We start from the raw sequence: 15802 nt of genomic DNA on the forward strand, positions 1-15802 counted from the left end.
AGCAAGTAACCGGAATCGGATGGAACCGGCAGAAGAAAAATGTTGACAAAAACGAATTTAATTGTTTGTGGCAAACGTTGACACCGAGGCGCTGACAGTGACAGCTTGGGGATCGGCTTGGAATGTGTCCTTAACGGTTTAGCGTCTGAAGATGCTGTCAAGATTGTAGTTTCTACCTAGCAAGAAGAAGACATGAACGGAGGCTTAACCTGATGCTATTTCATTGAGAGAAAACTACATTTTAAGTTTTAAGTTGATATATTTATTAATGTAGAGTTTTTATCGGTTTGCTTACATTTTATAACCTTTGGATGCTCAATAGTTTGTTGTACTACTATAGCAAGAGGAAAGTGTTTGATAAGGCGCATGTACTATTTCATTCATAAAATGCCTTGCTCTGAAAACACTCACATTAAAATATATTTTCTAAAGAATAATTTAAATTATTTATAGTTTATCTTCTTTTATAGTTTCACCTTGTATAGCAGTGACCAGCGCAATGTAAGGTATGCTACATATTTGATACCAAAGGATTTATAGCCCTCTATAATTAAATAAAATAGTTCAAATGTTTTTCAAATGAAAAACATAAAATGAGTTCAGAACTTACAGACAGACTAAGCTCCATCCGATTGTTCTTAGTGTATAGCCGCATGGAGAATGATTGCCAGTGCACATTGGCGGGCTTATGCCGATTAATAATAGCAATCCACATAAACTGTGATTAAACTGCCGCATCTTGGGACTGCCGAGTATCCAAGCACCGGGCGTTGGATGCTGGATGCTGGATACCGAGTGCCGAGCGGCGAGTATCGATACTGCGTCACAGTCACTGCACTCCAAAGGTCGTACGCTGAACCCAAATCCGGGGACCCGAGACGGGATCGCAGTGCAGATCGGCGGGGAGGTGATCAGTGATCAGCATACGATCACCATACCATCACCACGATCACCCGGAGCAGATTGTAGTGTGAGTCACGGCGCGTGCTGTTATTGTTACTTCTCTCTCGATTTCGGCTTTTGGCGATATCTATATGGGGGTATTCATTAAAGTCACAAATACTTAATAAATATTTAAATAAGATGACTTTTTAATCAATTACAAGTTCGATTTGTGATGCTGAGACATTTGCCACTTGATTTGCATGGTATTCGAATCAGATATCAGATCTTCACACCGCAGGAGTGCTGCTGGTGTTATTTTATTAGTCCAGCACATTATATACAAGGTATTGTACAGTATTTGACTTTGACCTTGAGTTGCAAGCTGTCCAAATCTCGCACTTTCTTCGATGCGTCACAATCCATATCTGACGGCCCAGGTAGGATCGGTTGGATGTTAATCCGGCCGGCCGGTCAAGTATTTATGATCCATATCCAATGTCAGAACGAGTTTGTTTGGGTTTATTTGGTATCAGTGACTTTATTGACAAGGTTTCACCTTTGAAAAGTGTCGCACATAAATCATTAATCTGCTTAAAACTATTTTTGCGGCCTAGAGCGTTCCAGGAAGTGTTAATCTGTTGTTAAATACACGGGAACACACCCCAAAAAGTGTCGTCGACTAGACGGGAAGAATGATTTTCCCATAGGCGAGGGCCAATAGGATCAGAAGCGATGAGGAAATGCTGGCTCCTTGAATCGCTGAATTGCACAGCGACCCCCGGCAATTGCACTCTATAGATCTCTCCGTCTTCGTACAACCCTCCGGCAGATCGTGTATTCTATATTTTTTAATCCAATCCTTTCCGATATATTCCTGATAAATTGTAACCTGCTTGCCACAGCCTCTTCTCGTCCTGGTCCACTCTTTTCCATGAACCAGGGAGTACATCACAATGGTCGAGCACATCGTTGAGTTTGGACACTCTCGCACGTTTCCTATGGAGTTCTCTGGAGAGCCGCACGATGTTTCCGAATCCTTGCACTCGAAGCACCGAAGTACTTCCTCGCCAGACGCCAGACCGGCGATCAGCCAGACCAAGCAGATCCATACTGGGAGCTCAGTTCCGCTGCCCATGATATCCGGACTCACACTACTTAGCGCTCTTCCGAAGTTGGAGAAACGCGATAAATCCGGGTCTCGTTGAAGAGTTTCATATTTTTGAAATGAAGAGATTAAGCAAAGGGAAAAAACATGTGTCATTGTGGGTCCAAGCCCCAGCTGATATGAAAGCAAAATTTAAGTTTATCTTAAACGGCTGTTTTCCATTGCTTTTGGGGGGCGTTTTCATATCTTAAAGAGCTGTGAACTAGAGCATTATGCTAGTGGAGCATACTTTAGTCGCCACCCGTTACTGACGTAATCTAGGGAGCTAGAGTCCTTATCTCATGCTCACATTTCTTAGTGGTTCATTATAAGAATATCCACAATACAGAGCGTCTTTCCTTTTGCAAACAGGGAGACGGAGACGGCAAAATATAAAATAATGATATGGGTCACTTTCTGTAAAAGGTATTATCTAGGAAGAAAAGCTTTTAAAGGCTATTAAGGCGACTAAAATGTTTTTCTTTCAAAAATCTTAAGGATGTTCCCTTTTCAGAGAATAATTATAGCATCTTTGATAAAATTGTCCTTAGAGTACAAGGCAGACTTTTTGAATTCATAAAATGCTTGATTTTATTGTAAGCAAGTTTTTTGTTCCTAAAATAATATAGATACTGACAAATTTTCCCCAGCTTTAACTTAAAAGATGCTTGCCAACAGATTACAATAAGAAACGGCGTTATTTTCTGAACATTCCTGTTTGGGATCAAGAGACCTCTCCGCCCGGCTCCGCATATGATTTACGGGAACCTTCACCCCCTAATTCTTTAGACAGTCTTTAGCATTTAGCGCAAAACAAATGAAATCTTTATAGGCTGTGCATTCTGGCAATGCCTATAAATTAGTCTCATTTTCGCGTGGGCTTTCGCACACATTTCGCTGTCAATGCTTCGAGTATCATTTTTCTCCGCCAAATTTCGCTTGTTTTTTACTTGGAGAATTCTGATGTTTACCCGGTTTAGCTGTCCGAGATTTGTTTAATTATCATTTGCTCTCTTTTGGGTTTAATTAGTACACTTTGAGGCATCGCAGTGTCAGCTGCTGTGAGCGAATAAATCAGAATTGCACGTCTATAAATATTGGTAGCTGCTGAAGCCAGTTTAGCCACCGAATGCCAAAATAGATGGATCGCTTTTGGTAGCAAACGGCGCATTCACATTTTAATCGGCTTCATTAAATACAAGCGATTTATGCCATTCATTGGTGGCATTTGTTTTACCCAACGAATTAATTAACAAAACGAATTTTTGCTGCACGTAAGGCCAAAGTAACTTGGCAATTGGAGCAGAGGCCCAAACAATGAAACAAATTACCAATCACAATGAGTCGTAATTAGATGCGGGTTGGCTGAATGATATCAGAGTTCCCAAACCCGACACCTGGATTCGGGATGGGTAACCCTAAATAAGCAGAGTTTAAGCGAGTTCAAAGCTCTGAAATTATTGATCAATCTTGTGCGCGTATTTCACCCTCTCTTGGAGGTGCTAAATAAAATCAATTTCAAAGCAATTTCATATCGGCTCTTGTAAGGAGAACGTAAAATAAATTTTAATAAAAAGGAAAAGTCGCGTATTAATAAATTTTCAGCCTGACAAGTGCGAAAAAGAGAGATGTGATTTTATTTCACCAGTGCCGGATGATGAGATCAGCGCAATGGAATTTTGATATTATGCAAAGTTTACTTCCACAGAACTCCCTAGTCCCATCATTACGAGATAAATCCAGTTGGCTGGACCGCGGAATTATCGTTAAATATTTTACTGCAGGCGCCGTCTGCTGGCAACAAAGTCTGCGGCTGAAATCAATTTATATATGGCCATATTTATAGTTGCCAATTGTCAGTTGTAAGTGGTGATAATTTGCGCACTCGCATAAATTGCAGCGCGAAGGACGATTTTTGAAAAAGTGCTTGGGAGGGCGATATTCAAACAAGATTAATTAATTGCCCAGAAAACACCAAATTACGCACCATACTGCTGGCTACCCACTGCCAGGGGCAGTCTCTCCTTATTTATTTCAGATGAATAATTTAAAGCTCGAAACAATTCGAGATTTCACAAACCAGACTTCCAAGTCAGCGAGAGAGAGGCGGGGTAGAATTGTGAACCTGTTGGCTTATCAACAAGTTGCAATAATAATAGAATTTTAATTCCCCATCGATGATCCATCGATTGTCTGGAATCGATTAAGCGAGAAACCAGGGTTTCTTAACCCCGCGTGAGTCATGTAACATCTTTTTTCGTTTAGTCACTTCCTTACCATGATCGAATAATCCAAATATGCACAAGGTTCGAGAGTCAAGAGTTCAATTTGAAAAAACCTTGTCTTGGGGGCGTGGTTGCTTTCGATTTCTCACATCTTTTCAAATATTCTAGAGTCTGGGATCTACCGCTGTGTTGTGATTACCAAAATCATCGGCTCTGACAAATTGATTAATGGATATCGAATCGGATGAGTTGACCGATCTGCCAGCTTGATTGATTGACAGCCATTATTGTTATTAATGTTCATTAAAACAAAACGGGCATTTTATTGTTTATGATTCGTGTTAAATGTGATTTAAACGACACTAATTACCTTTGATCCTATTGGATTTGCTGAAATGTAAACAAATTGAAACTCGTCTGGCCCATCGATCTTCGGTGAATGGAAGCAGTTGAATGTCTTTTTCGGAGATTATCTCTTCTGGGTTCTGGAAGTTGATTCATAAAGCGATAAAAAAGAGGTGAACGACTGTTGTTAAATGATATAAGCCCGGTTTCCAAGCAAGGAGCATCAGTTTGAAAAACAATGAAATATGATTTCCTTTTAAACCAGCAACTGAAAAAGTTATTACTTATAAAAAGATATTATTGTTCTAATTCTACTTTAATAGGATACACAGAAATGAGTTGTATAATAAAAGTAATTTTTAAAAATCAGTTAAAGACTTGTATTGTTTTAAAATATTTTTTTACTAACCTAGACAAACCATTCAACCTGTTGTTAAGTATTTTCGGTCAGAAAGAACTAAACGATATAGATTGAATTACTCCTGCTGCACTTAACAAAACACATTTTGTATTATTATAATGTATATTAACGATCAATTTTAATAAGTTTTTAAATGGTCACTCAAACGAAGTATAATTTCATAAACAATTAATTAAGGTATTTTATATGTTAACGTATCATAATTAGTTATATTTATTTTTATAGGTACGATTTAAAGATGTCATTTGTCTCCTGCAGTTGTCGTCCTCAATTTTGATCCGGCTTGCCCCGACTTGCATCTCTGAAAGGTTAAAGGCGATGAGTGGCTGCCAATGCAAACGAGTTGCCAACAAAGTTGATTCTGAAAAGCTTGTTAGTATGCAAAGAATTCTAAACGGATGAGCCGATATCGATTCTCTAGCCACCGAATCAGCTCGCCACCCGCCCATAGTTAAGCCAATTAAACGATGTCGTCTTGGACATAAACCTTGCGATTTATTATCTGAGCAACAACCATATGGAGGGGACCAAAACTAAAATAGCCAGCTGGCGCTTTAGGGTTGAATCAGACGTAATCAAGTAGTCGACATGGACACACGTTTGCTGATTGCACTGTTGCTGCTGGCGGTTTGCAGGGGTGAGGATCAGGATCGGGATCAGGACCGGGATCAGGATCGGGATCAGGATCTGAGGAAGCGATTGAAGCCCGGGCGATATATTCCCGATCTGCATGGAGCTACGGGTTGGTATATACCGGATAATAAAGGAAAGTACCGACACGATCCCAGGCCCTATGACGGCGGCTACGGGGATCGCGGTGAGCCGTATTACTCCGATCTTCGTGGCCTTTTTACCAATGCCCAGAGGCAATTCGAACAGGATGGCGATGGCCTATCGCTTGGCCCACGGGATCATCTGCGCTTCATGATCGACTTCAACTTCAATGGCACCGGCTGGCAGATAATACAGTTCCAGTGGGTCCGGGATGGCGATGAATCCCATCCTGATGCCAAGCAGTATAGCTATTTTAATGAGAATAAATTGTGGGACTCGGACCAGGCCTATGAATACCAGCAGCCCGACGATGGTTGTCAGATGAACTGTCAGCCGGATGCTGCAGAGTATCAGGAACCACAGCAGCCTGTCCAGAGCCCAATCGGAGATCAGGAGCAGACAAGAACGAACATCAATTCAGAGCAGGATGTAAGTATATTAAAAAATCTTACGAACGACTGAAAACTCCTTATTTTTGTCTCCCATACCTTTTAGCCTGTCAAGATTCATGACACCATCAATGAGGTCCTGGAGTACATACAACAACGAGTCCTACCAAACTTGCAATAAATCTGTTACTTACTATCTGAAATTCTCAACAAAATGTAACGATTTAATAAATCATGAAAAATAAGAGTTGTGCGTTTTTTTAAATTTCAAAGACCAAACCATTTGACTCAATTTTGGGATTTACTTATAACATGATATGATACATATAATCAAACAATCACTTTTGGGATTTTCTTATAGAACTCGTATGATGTGATACATATGTATATGCAAACAAAACTTTAAGATAGTACCGTTCCTAAAAGAAATCACCAAAAATGCTAAATATTAGATCCCCGGTATAGAAAGAACATTATATTTTTATGGCACAACGATTTATTCTCTTTAAACTTTAGACAGAATTTATTTCTTTTCCTTGGCATTTGCTTCCAGATAGGCCAGAAGTTTTTCCACATAGGGCGGTGGGGGTGGTGGCGTCGGCAGGTGTGCGGCACTCGGGACAAAGCCATTATCATCCGCCACATAGTCCACTCGATAGAGAATGCCATCGGGTCCTGTGTATTCGTAAAAACCCTTGGAGCGCAGGCCATCCTCTTCGGTCAGCTTTTCGATGCGTCCACTTTCCTCACCTAGAATACCGTTCTCCGTTTCCCAACTAGAATGGAATAGGTTTAAAATGGGACATATTTGAAGGGTAATACCCACAGATAGTGATAGCCATCCACCTCCACGTCGTCCTCCTGGCGGATGATGGCCCAGCCATTGCCACCTTCGCCGGTGCCACGACCCTTGGGCAAATTGGCAGTTGGATCGATCACCGCCGGCGGTGGAGCAGTGGTGGGTCTTGGCGGGGGTCTGGCTGTGATTCTTGGCACGGCCACGGTTGCACCACCACGTCCTGCCCCAGATCCACCGCCACCACCACTGCCTCCTCCTCCTCCGCCCTTGTTCTTGTCCTGCACATAGCGACCACTTCCTCCAGTATAATCCCCACCAGGACGATCGTCGTGCACGTACTTGTTGTCCATGTGGTTATAGCGTCCGTCGTTGCCGCCAGTGTATTTGCCATCGTTACCGCCACGATAGCGTCCATCATTGCCGCCAGTGTATCGTCCATCGTTGCCACCGCGATAGCGTCCATCTCCGGCACTCGCCCGCGTGGGCGGAGGACGATAGCGTCCATCGCCCTGGGCCAAAACTGCAGCCACGAAGGCTATAACAAGAGCGATCTGCAAAGTAGGTACTGTATAGTTAATCCACTGTTGGCATAGTATCCAGTTCCAGGCGACCAACCGTTACGCGTATCCACATCTTCGAAGATGAGCAATGAAAAGATCTAGCCGATGGATCCCAGCTTTATATCTTTCGGATGCACCCCCACAGATACGCCCACATGGAACTAGCCTCTCCGAGTGGCTTGATGTGCCTAATTGCCACTGCTCCGACCGGTGACTGGATCAATTAAGCCTCTTGGTTTACGATGCGATTAGTTCATAATTTGTTGAATGGCAGCTCTCCGATCTGATGGCCTAGCGGGAGATGCGATTTAATGAAGATCTATTGCAGCGTTGTCGCGAGGCATACTGCATGGAACTACTAGATGCAGTTGCTATTTCTTGTTGGTATCTTCAAGATATTGGGACATCTTCCGAAGATACTGAATTTTTCAGCCACTTTAGATATTTTACATGAACTGCCTAAAACTAGGCAATATTATATGTTTGCATGAGAAATTAGCATTAGGGAAAATTCGGTTTACCATATTTGATTATAATCTATGCCTGGTACATCTAGAAAAGAACGTACGTATTATCCTAAGCACTGATAAAGCAAGCGTTGTAAACCATTAGTTTTATTGTCAATTCAAATATTATTGCCTTGTTTTAATCCATTGCGATTATTATTAATTTCAGAAGTAAGAATATTAAATTTAACATTTCTTATTAATTAAAGGATTTTAGGTATTGATTTTAGCTTTTAGTGAATATGACCGATATAGATTTTTTGCAAGTACATTTAACTAAATATAAAATATTATTTTCAGTACAAAAAAAATTAAATTTTGAATTCAATACTCAGTTAAACATTATAACATTTCATTTTTCTTAATCTATCCACAAAAAGAAACCATCTTGATTACTTTGACTCATTCATTCAGTGCGGACGATTGGACCTAGAACCCGGTAAATCTTATGTAGTAAAATCAGGCAGGTTTTACTATCCCCATAATTGTCGGGCAAGTATAAATCAGGTATTCCCGAGCCCATGCGCCTGGCCGATAAAATCAAAGAATATGCAGTACATGTTTTGATTCACTACGTACAGGTCAATCAATTGGACCTACAAGTGCTAAAATCTTATCTAGGCAATTTTCCGCAGTTTTACAAGCAAATAAAAAAAGAGCTATACATTTTTACAAATTAGTAAATGTACCTAAACACTTTATATTTTTTAAAAATTTTAACCAAAACCATCTTTTGATTGCGCATTTTCCAGTTGATTAAGTTTATTAATGGACTGGTACTCGCCAGTATTACATTCCACAGCTAAGTCATTGGCTAATCGTTGAAAAGCTTTGGGCATTTTGTTGTTGTTGTATGGCCAGTTTTATTGTTAATTCGTACACGTTTTGCAAATGAGTAGAACCAGGTAATTTCAGTGAAGTGGGGGTGATGCTGCTGGAGTGGGGGCTGAGTTGAGGATCCCTAGCCCCGTCGGGCGTTGAACCCACCCGGTTGCTCTTGCGGCGGCGGTGGTGCAGTGGCCAAGTAGGCCAACGCCTTCTGGATCGCTGGCGGAATGGGTGGGGGAGTGGGCAGATGGTCGCCCTGCGGCTGGAAGCCATTCTCGTCCGCCAGATAGGTTATCCGGATCGGAATGCCCTCGGGTGAGGTGTACGAGAAGGAGCCCTGCGCGACCTTTTGGAGCGACAAAAGAGCAAATGCAAAAGTTTGTGGGAGTTAAATTTGGCAGTTAATTTGGTAGCCAGCAAATGCCAAGCACGATTTCCAGCTCACCTGCCCTGCATTGTCGGTGCCCGGGTTCTTGAGATAGCCCTCCTCCTCGGCGTTGATCCCGTTGCCCGTCTCGTAGAGATACTTGTAGGAGCCATCGAAGTTGACCTCCTGCTCCTGCCGGATGATGGGAATGGGTTCTCCCTGGGCCTGGGGTCTGACTTGGGGCCTGGCTTTGGCCAAGCTGAGCAGCAGGGCTGCTGTAGCTACGAGTAGCTGTAGGCCGGAAAATCAGATATGAGTAAGGAATATCCCAAAAGGAGCCAGCTCCACCTTACTGTGTACTGCATCTTTCTGTATATCCTTTGATCCTCGCTTTGATGGTCTGCACCGAGTCTGCCTCGATCCGTTACTGTGGCCAATAGAGGCGGCTCTTTGCATATTTATACCAAATCGCTTGAACTTTACACACAGACACTAGTGCAGCTGGAGATTTACGAGTGAGTGTCTAGCATTTTGAAGACCCGCCGATCGGAAGCCTCCTCGGTGGCCCACTGATGTTGCTGTTGTTGTGCCTGATGCCATCTTCCCATAGAGCGTTCATGAACCGAATCGAATCCACCCACAAGTGCACGACCCAGCCGATTGGTGTTCGATGCTGCTGCCGCAATTTGTCGAATGAGTTGTATACATGACAACCTGTCGATGCCACAGTGGGGATCAACTAAAACCTAGTTATAATTTAACCTCAGCTTTAAAACAAATGAGAACAAATTTTTAGAATGTTCCATTTTAATTTTTATATATTTCGAAATAATAACAATAATATCATTGTGTTATTAGACACATAACATACAATTTTTTAAAACTCCTTTAAATAAGTAATAGAAAAATCTTAATCATTCTCCTAAAATGGTTTTTCTAACCATTATAAATGAAACCAATCATAAATTATAAGTAGCAATATAATGTTTTGGTATTACAACATCATGTGCAAAAGTGAATATTTTAATATTTTCAAATAAACTTACAAAATAAGACAAAAGATTTTTGGACAATCCACAAAATCACAAAAGTGATCTTCGAAAAATCTAAAGTTTTACATATTACAGTTGAACAATTCTGAATCTTTGTAACCATCATCTCTAGGCAATACCCACTGTACACCTGTATTCGACGGGGCGTTGGTGCTTCGATCATCTCGAATCGTGTTGTACATGGCCGGCTTGGCATTCATAACTCTTCCTCGATTGCATGCGATGGACAGGGACAGCCTGCTGCATTCCTTCATCAATTTGTCAGCGCAGCTATTAGACATTTAACTCAGGCCTTAGATGATCATCACGGAGGGGATTATGACTGCCACCTGACCATGATCATTGCGGGCTTACTGACTTACTGACTTACTCACCGACTGCCCGACCGACCGAAGGTGGCAAGTGCCACTTGACCTTTGTGGTAATCGGACAAATATTTTGGGAACAGGTCCGGCCAAAAAGGCGGTAATGATCGGGGGCGTGGTTGAACAGTTGAGCAAATGTCAGTTACCCCAGAAGTGGAAGCAGAAGGAGAACTAGAAGTAGAACCCCAGCTGCCCAATGCTACATGAGATAGTTAACCACAATTCCGGAAAGAGAATTCAAGAGGCGGTTCGTGTTTGTTTTGGTATTTTTTTATTTATTGGCTATTCAGGTGATACGGATCGTTCCAAGTGGCGGCATCGTAGATAGGATGAAGTCTATCCGTTCTTGTTGAACAGCAGGGACAGGAGCTGCTGCTTGAAGGGCCTCGTGGTGGTTGTGGTGTCCGTGTAGGTATAGGTGGATGTGGTTGGGCTGGTTGGGGTGGTGGTGTAGGTGTATGTAGTGGTCGAGGGCGACGAGGGCGTTGTTGGAGTTGAGGTGGTGCCTGTAGTAGTCGTAGCCGCCATTGCGACAGCCAGAATAGCAAAGAAGCAGATCAGGACAGCGAAGAACTTCATGTTGACTGGTAGCTTGGGGGCTTTCGAAATTGGCTAGCTGATGCTGGTGGCTGGAAGAGCTGCTGAACTCTGAGTGTGTCTTTCGATGGACCAGGCCTCACTATTTATACCCATATTTTGACTGCAGTCGAAATACATGTGAGTGTTCCAGATAATGTTTGCACAAATGGTACCCTCAACGTTTGCTCTTCCCCCCACCAACTTCATCCCGAATGTTTGTCTAGCGGCACATTTCGAAATGCAGCATGTAATGTTTGAACGCCATCTATTTCCCCAAGAATTCGAGTTTTCGCTTTTTGGGGGTGTCAATGACTTGGTGTTTTCTTATCATCTATCTTTCTTAGAATATATGGCGTTCGTAGCTACTGGGCCACTCCATGGAGAAGGCAAAGTCCGGAAGTGTGGCCAGGAACTCTTCGCTCAGCGCATCCCGTTTGTCATGGGGACTGACATAATGTCCGGACACGCCCATCTCGAAGACGGGCTCATCAAAATTGCCATTGTCCTTCTAAAAGTCAGTTAGTTAGCTAAGTAATAAGAGTGTACCCCACAGTACCCACCGAAAATTCCACGAAGAACTCAATTGGCGTACTATCAATCCCGTATGTTAACATGACCTCCAAGGGAGGTCTGTAGGTGGCCGGGCTGTCCAACATTCCAGGGGCAAACGTCCATCGATGCAATCTTACGCCATCCAAGGGCATGAAGAACAGACCCATGTTTGGGGGTCCAGTCAGCCGGAATTCAAAACGCACCTGATAGCCCCCGGGAAGAACTGTCTTGTTGAGGAACTCCAAAACCGTGGGATACGGCAGTTCCACCGGATCCTCTCGGGCAAGCCACAGAGCATGCTTTCGGGCAGTACAATATCGGTAGCAGGGAATACCGCACATTAATTCCGAGTCGCAGTCCTCACCAAGGGGAACCAAAGCGGTCAGATTCATGTAGTCCCGGAGAGGGGCCTCCTTATTACGATCCCCCAGATGGAAGTAGTAGCCAGAGTCCTCCAGGCTCATGGAACCATCATACTCGAAAAATTTGCGATGCACTTGCTGCTCCGTTTAAGATCTAATATCAGATATATTTCTCCAGAAGATAAGCAAAGCCCCACTTACCATAAAGTCCGCACGCATCACATTCGTTTTTGGGCGGTAGGGGAATCCCACATCCGAGACGGTTATCATGCAGAAAATAAACATGACCAGGGCCAAACCTCCCAGCATGCAATTGGGTCGTCGGAAAATGTTGATAAGGGGAGCCTACAAAAAATTATATATTAATTTGTTAGAAATTAGATTTTGAACTTCTGTTTTACCGCAAAAGATAGGGCCAGTATTGTGCCAAAAGCACAGAGAGCGGCAATCAGTAGATCCGGATTTGTGGAGACCCCAAAGCGACCGGTCATCGGAATGAGAATAAGTATGAACATGTGGAACAAATAGGCGTGGTATATGAAGGGTATGATCTGGAAAACGATCAGCACCAGGGACCACAAGTAGCCTGCAATAAGAGATCCTCATCAATCCAGAATACTTTTTGAACTCTGGTGATAACTTACCGCGACAGTGAAGACGGGTCAACAGATTAATAATCAAAGCACCAACGTAGAATATTAGAGAGATTAGGAACAGGTATGCACTACGATATTTGAGGGCAGTTGCGCCCAAACACAAGATGGCCAGAAGAACGCAGTTGGCATGTCCCACTATATGCAAGTAGTAAGTGTGGGGGATCTTGTTCTGAAGAGGATAAATATCATCGTGCATCAATGTAAGTTAAGATTATAATATATTACTCACACTTTTCTTATGGGTCAGATAGAGAGTCATCGGCAGAACGAGGCCAATTACCGAGGGGCAAATGTACAGGCCAATGACCAGCCAACTGTTGCTAAAGTAAGTCAAAGTTCGATTTCCCACATCATAGAATGTGGCCATTAGCAGGGGGAAACCCAAGGCAAGTAGTACACCCGCAAGGGCTAGGAGGAATAGAAGTCCAAAAGCCCCGGCATAGGTGCCCATGGTTTCACCCGTAACTTTAGACATGCGCCACAATGAAACGCAGACCAGGAAAATGGCCCCAAAGGAAAAGGAGAGATTCAGGGCCAGACTAGTCGACTCTTGGTAATGAACAAAAAACAGTCCAATAAAGTCAAAAAACACAGCATGTCCCGAAGCGTGGGCCTGTTGAAGAAAAAAGAGGTGGGATAAAAAAAATGGAAACGTGAACTTCACAAGAAACCGACCTCAGTGTTATACATTTCCTCAGCATTTGAAATACTCCACACCAGGGCCAACAAGTTGTCGCCGGAATTCTGTAGGGAATCGCGGCTTATCACCGTGTATCGATCGAATTTTGTGTGATAGACGAAACCGTTGTAGACGCCAGCCATATCCAAGCCTGGAAGAGAATACCTCTTATGTCCGGTTCAAAAGGAATATCCTGGTATTGGAAACTCACCTGGTATCACTCCAAAGTCCCGAAAGATTCGAAAATCGGTATCCGATGGTATGATGCCCGCCTCGAACATCTCCTCCGCCGTGGTGGTGGCGAATGGGTGTGGGGCACTGTTTCTGTAATGCTAAGATAAGGCCAAAGATTAGATTAATTGATCACTAGCCAGACGGGTGATATCGTGCATATCGGAAGTGCGATCATGGCAATGCCAAAAATAGTGAATCACCAAATACATTGCAGACTTTCAGGGGGTTTTTGGGAGAAGCAAAAGAACTTACCTCCATCAGCCAGGGATGATTGGGACCGCCCTGGAATAACAGATCGCGTCCACCAGCACCGGCAGAATCCAGGTTAAGAAGTGCCCTGATTTGAAATCAAATTAGGCCAACTGCAGGTAACCTAACCCAAGGATAAACTCACTTGCAATTGGCAGCCCATCTGTGCTGAGTGACAAAGCCATGAGAACCCTGCATTGGCTGTTCTTCAGCACCATTAAACAAAAATATAATGGGATGCAGGAACGGATCCCCTGAAATGGCTACTTGTCGCAGCACCTCTAGCATTACGACAACCATGGCAGCATCATCACCGGCTCCTGAAGGTTGGAGTTTATTTTTTAGGACTACATGAAATTCAATAACCACAATAGACTTACCTGGTGATCCCGGCTTGGTGTCATAATGACTGTTGACCAGAAGATAAGAGGTGCTATTGGAACTCCTTGTACTCAGTTTAACGATCACATTCTGCACACCTTGATAGTGATTTGTGAGACCCTTAATCAAATACGAACCGGATGCCCGTTGCACTTCTACCTCCATTTCGTACACATCGTCACGCAATACCTGACGAACTTTTTCAATTTCTTCGAGCAGTAAATTCACAACGGTGACTTCATTGCTAACATCGCCCACCACTCGAGGTCCGATTTGACTTATTTTCAGCAGTATTTCCTGAGCTCTTTCGGCCACGAATTGTCCTGGCTTATCCGCCTCCTCGGATCTTTTAATCCCTGTGGGCAGAGCTTGGAAGAGTGGGTAGATGACGGCAAAGAAGAGCGCCACCCAGAATAGAAGATAAGTGGGGGCAAAGTACCAGGGAAACTGCTTTGTTCGTATCTTCCCCTCGTCGATCTCGATGATCAGGTTCTCGGACCCCAAAAGAGTCTGTGGTCAGAAGAGAAATTCAGAAAATAACTTCCAATTTGAGTAACGATATAATGGTATTGAGTCACACACCTTGCCGTCCTTTGTAGCTCCCATTTTTTGACTTTCAAGAGATTCGGGAACCGTCCAAGCAAGAGCACCTTCCACGACTCTCGAAGCACGACTAACCCGCCGGACATCTCCATCCGCAATTTAAAGTTGTGGTTCGGCTTTATGATGCGATATGGTTGATATCTTCAGCATAGTATAAAGATATTCGATATTTATTGCATTATGGCGCGTGTTATTCACGCTTTCCTATCAGCATACGTACATACCTAAAAACATTTTCGTCTATGCCATCGATAAATTCCAAAACCCATCGATCTTTTGCGGTCCTCGAGGGCCGAACGACGTGATTACCCAAGCCAAAATCATTACCGCTAACTTTGCCCCATATCGTAATCGCACTTTTTGGCTATTGCGGATTTATGTATTTATTGTTTCGCATCTGGTCGGCAGTGCCTGAAAGTCAAGGCTGTAATTTCAACATATTTCAATCAGTTTAAAAAGGTTTAAAAACCCAAACCAATATCAAAATGGTGATCGTCTCACAAAATAGCCCTTAAACTAGAAAAGTCTGGTCGATATTTGGCTGTGCCAGATTTAAGTATTTAAAGTGACCGAAAGTTATTAATGGTGATGGTCTCAAAAGCAATTAACTTGGAAGCAATTTGATAACTCATGTCAATATCATACAAAATGACTTGGTTATATTTGGTTTATCAGATTCTTGTTAGTAACAGTGGATTTATGTATTTATCACATCTAGTCGGAGTTTTATTTGCCATCATTCGCCAGTATACTTTGATCACTGATCATTTAAGCATTTTAGGGCCATCTTTCATTAACTTTATGAACACCATCAGTCGAAAAGTAGCGAAAAGAAGTCAGGGAAAAA

The 15802-nt window shown here is 42.9% G+C and overlaps 6 protein-coding genes across 6 annotated transcripts; 1 reads left to right on the forward strand and 5 right to left on the reverse strand.

Moving 5' to 3' along the window:
* Positions 1-1403: 1403 nt before the first annotated feature.
* On the reverse strand, positions 1404-2051 carry LOC108008890 (uncharacterized). Its single transcript, XM_017072794.4, has one exon. It carries the CDS (start codon positions 2018-2020, stop codon positions 1565-1567), a length of 456 nt encoding a protein of 151 aa, XP_016928283.3. The 5' UTR covers positions 2021-2051; the 3' UTR covers positions 1404-1564.
* Positions 2052-5578: 3527 nt separating this feature from the next.
* Positions 5579-6428, forward strand: LOC108008780 (uncharacterized). Its single transcript, XM_017072678.4, has 2 exons — positions 5579-6223; positions 6290-6428. The coding sequence occupies exons 1-2, from the start codon at positions 5609-5611 to the stop codon at positions 6362-6364; spliced, it is 690 nt and encodes a 229-aa protein (XP_016928167.3). The 5' UTR covers positions 5579-5608; the 3' UTR covers positions 6365-6428.
* A 228-nt stretch (positions 6429-6656) lies between these two features.
* Positions 6657-7745, reverse strand: Cpr49Ab (Cuticular protein 49Ab). Its single transcript, XM_017072574.4, has 3 exons — positions 7598-7745; positions 7010-7533; positions 6657-6959 (listed from the first exon to the last, which is right to left on the reverse strand). Exons 1-3 carry the CDS (start codon positions 7613-7615, stop codon positions 6707-6709), a joined length of 795 nt encoding a protein of 264 aa, XP_016928063.3. The 5' UTR covers positions 7616-7745; the 3' UTR covers positions 6657-6706.
* Positions 7746-8886: 1141 nt separating this feature from the next.
* Positions 8887-9623, reverse strand: Cpr49Aa (Cuticular protein 49Aa). The gene is made up of 3 exons (XM_017074040.4): positions 9597-9623; positions 9322-9534; positions 8887-9222 (listed from the first exon to the last, which is right to left on the reverse strand). The coding sequence occupies exons 1-3, from the start codon at positions 9606-9608 to the stop codon at positions 9010-9012; spliced, it is 438 nt and encodes a 145-aa protein (XP_016929529.2). The 5' UTR covers positions 9609-9623; the 3' UTR covers positions 8887-9009.
* Positions 9624-10914: 1291 nt separating this feature from the next.
* On the reverse strand, positions 10915-11302 carry LOC108009574 (uncharacterized). The gene has a single exon (XM_017074041.4). The coding sequence runs from the start codon at positions 11237-11239 to the stop codon at positions 10997-10999; it is 243 nt and encodes an 80-aa protein (XP_016929530.1). The 5' UTR covers positions 11240-11302; the 3' UTR covers positions 10915-10996.
* A 277-nt stretch (positions 11303-11579) lies between these two features.
* Positions 11580-15075, reverse strand: LOC108009571 (endoplasmic reticulum metallopeptidase 1). Its single transcript, XM_017074038.4, has 12 exons — positions 14935-15075; positions 14352-14862; positions 14117-14291; positions 13975-14059; positions 13700-13820; positions 13485-13639; positions 13039-13422; positions 12798-12978; positions 12555-12739; positions 12355-12498; positions 11800-12291; positions 11580-11747 (listed from the first exon to the last, which is right to left on the reverse strand). Exons 1-12 carry the CDS (start codon positions 14956-14958, stop codon positions 11580-11582), a joined length of 2625 nt encoding a protein of 874 aa, XP_016929527.3. The 5' UTR covers positions 14959-15075.
* Between the last annotated feature and the right edge of the window lie 727 nt (positions 15076-15802).

The sequence above is a fragment of the Drosophila suzukii genome, chromosome 2R (genome assembly GCF_043229965.1).
Source record: "Drosophila suzukii chromosome 2R, CBGP_Dsuzu_IsoJpt1.0, whole genome shotgun sequence".
Taxonomy (NCBI): Eukaryota; Metazoa; Arthropoda; class Insecta; order Diptera; family Drosophilidae; genus Drosophila; species Drosophila suzukii.

Bases quoted from the DNA above. Each gene is read 5' to 3' on its own strand.
- Cpr49Ab (XM_017072574.4), bottom strand. The intron at 6,960-7,009 runs GTGGGTATTACC...ATTCCATTCTAG, and splicing joins GTGGATGGCTATCACTATCT to TTGGGAAACGGAGAACGGTA.
- LOC108008890 (XM_017072794.4), bottom strand. From the start codon at position 2,020: ATGGGCAGCGGAACTGAGCTCCCAGTATGGATCTGCTTGGTCTGGCTG.
- LOC108009574 (XM_017074041.4), bottom strand. From the start codon at position 11,239: ATGAAGTTCTTCGCTGTCCTGATCTGCTTCTTTGCTATTCTGGCTGTC.
- LOC108008780 (XM_017072678.4), top strand. From the start codon at position 5,609: ATGGACACACGTTTGCTGATTGCACTGTTGCTGCTGGCGGTTTGCAGG. The intron at 6,224-6,289 runs GTAAGTATATTA...CATACCTTTTAG, and splicing joins ACATCAATTCAGAGCAGGAT to CCTGTCAAGATTCATGACAC.
- Cpr49Aa (XM_017074040.4), bottom strand. The intron at 9,223-9,321 runs GTGAGCTGGAAA...TCGCTCCAAAAG, and splicing joins GCACCGACAATGCAGGGCAG to GTCGCGCAGGGCTCCTTCTC.
- LOC108009571 (XM_017074038.4), bottom strand. From the start codon at position 14,958: ATGGGAGCTACAAAGGACGGCAAG. The intron at 13,423-13,484 runs GTCGGTTTCTTG...TTTCTTCAACAG, and splicing joins AGGAAATGTATAACACTGAG to GCCCACGCTTCGGGACATGC. The intron at 12,979-13,038 runs GTGAGTAATATA...TATCCTCTTCAG, and splicing joins ATCTGACCCATAAGAAAAGT to AACAAGATCCCCCACACTTA.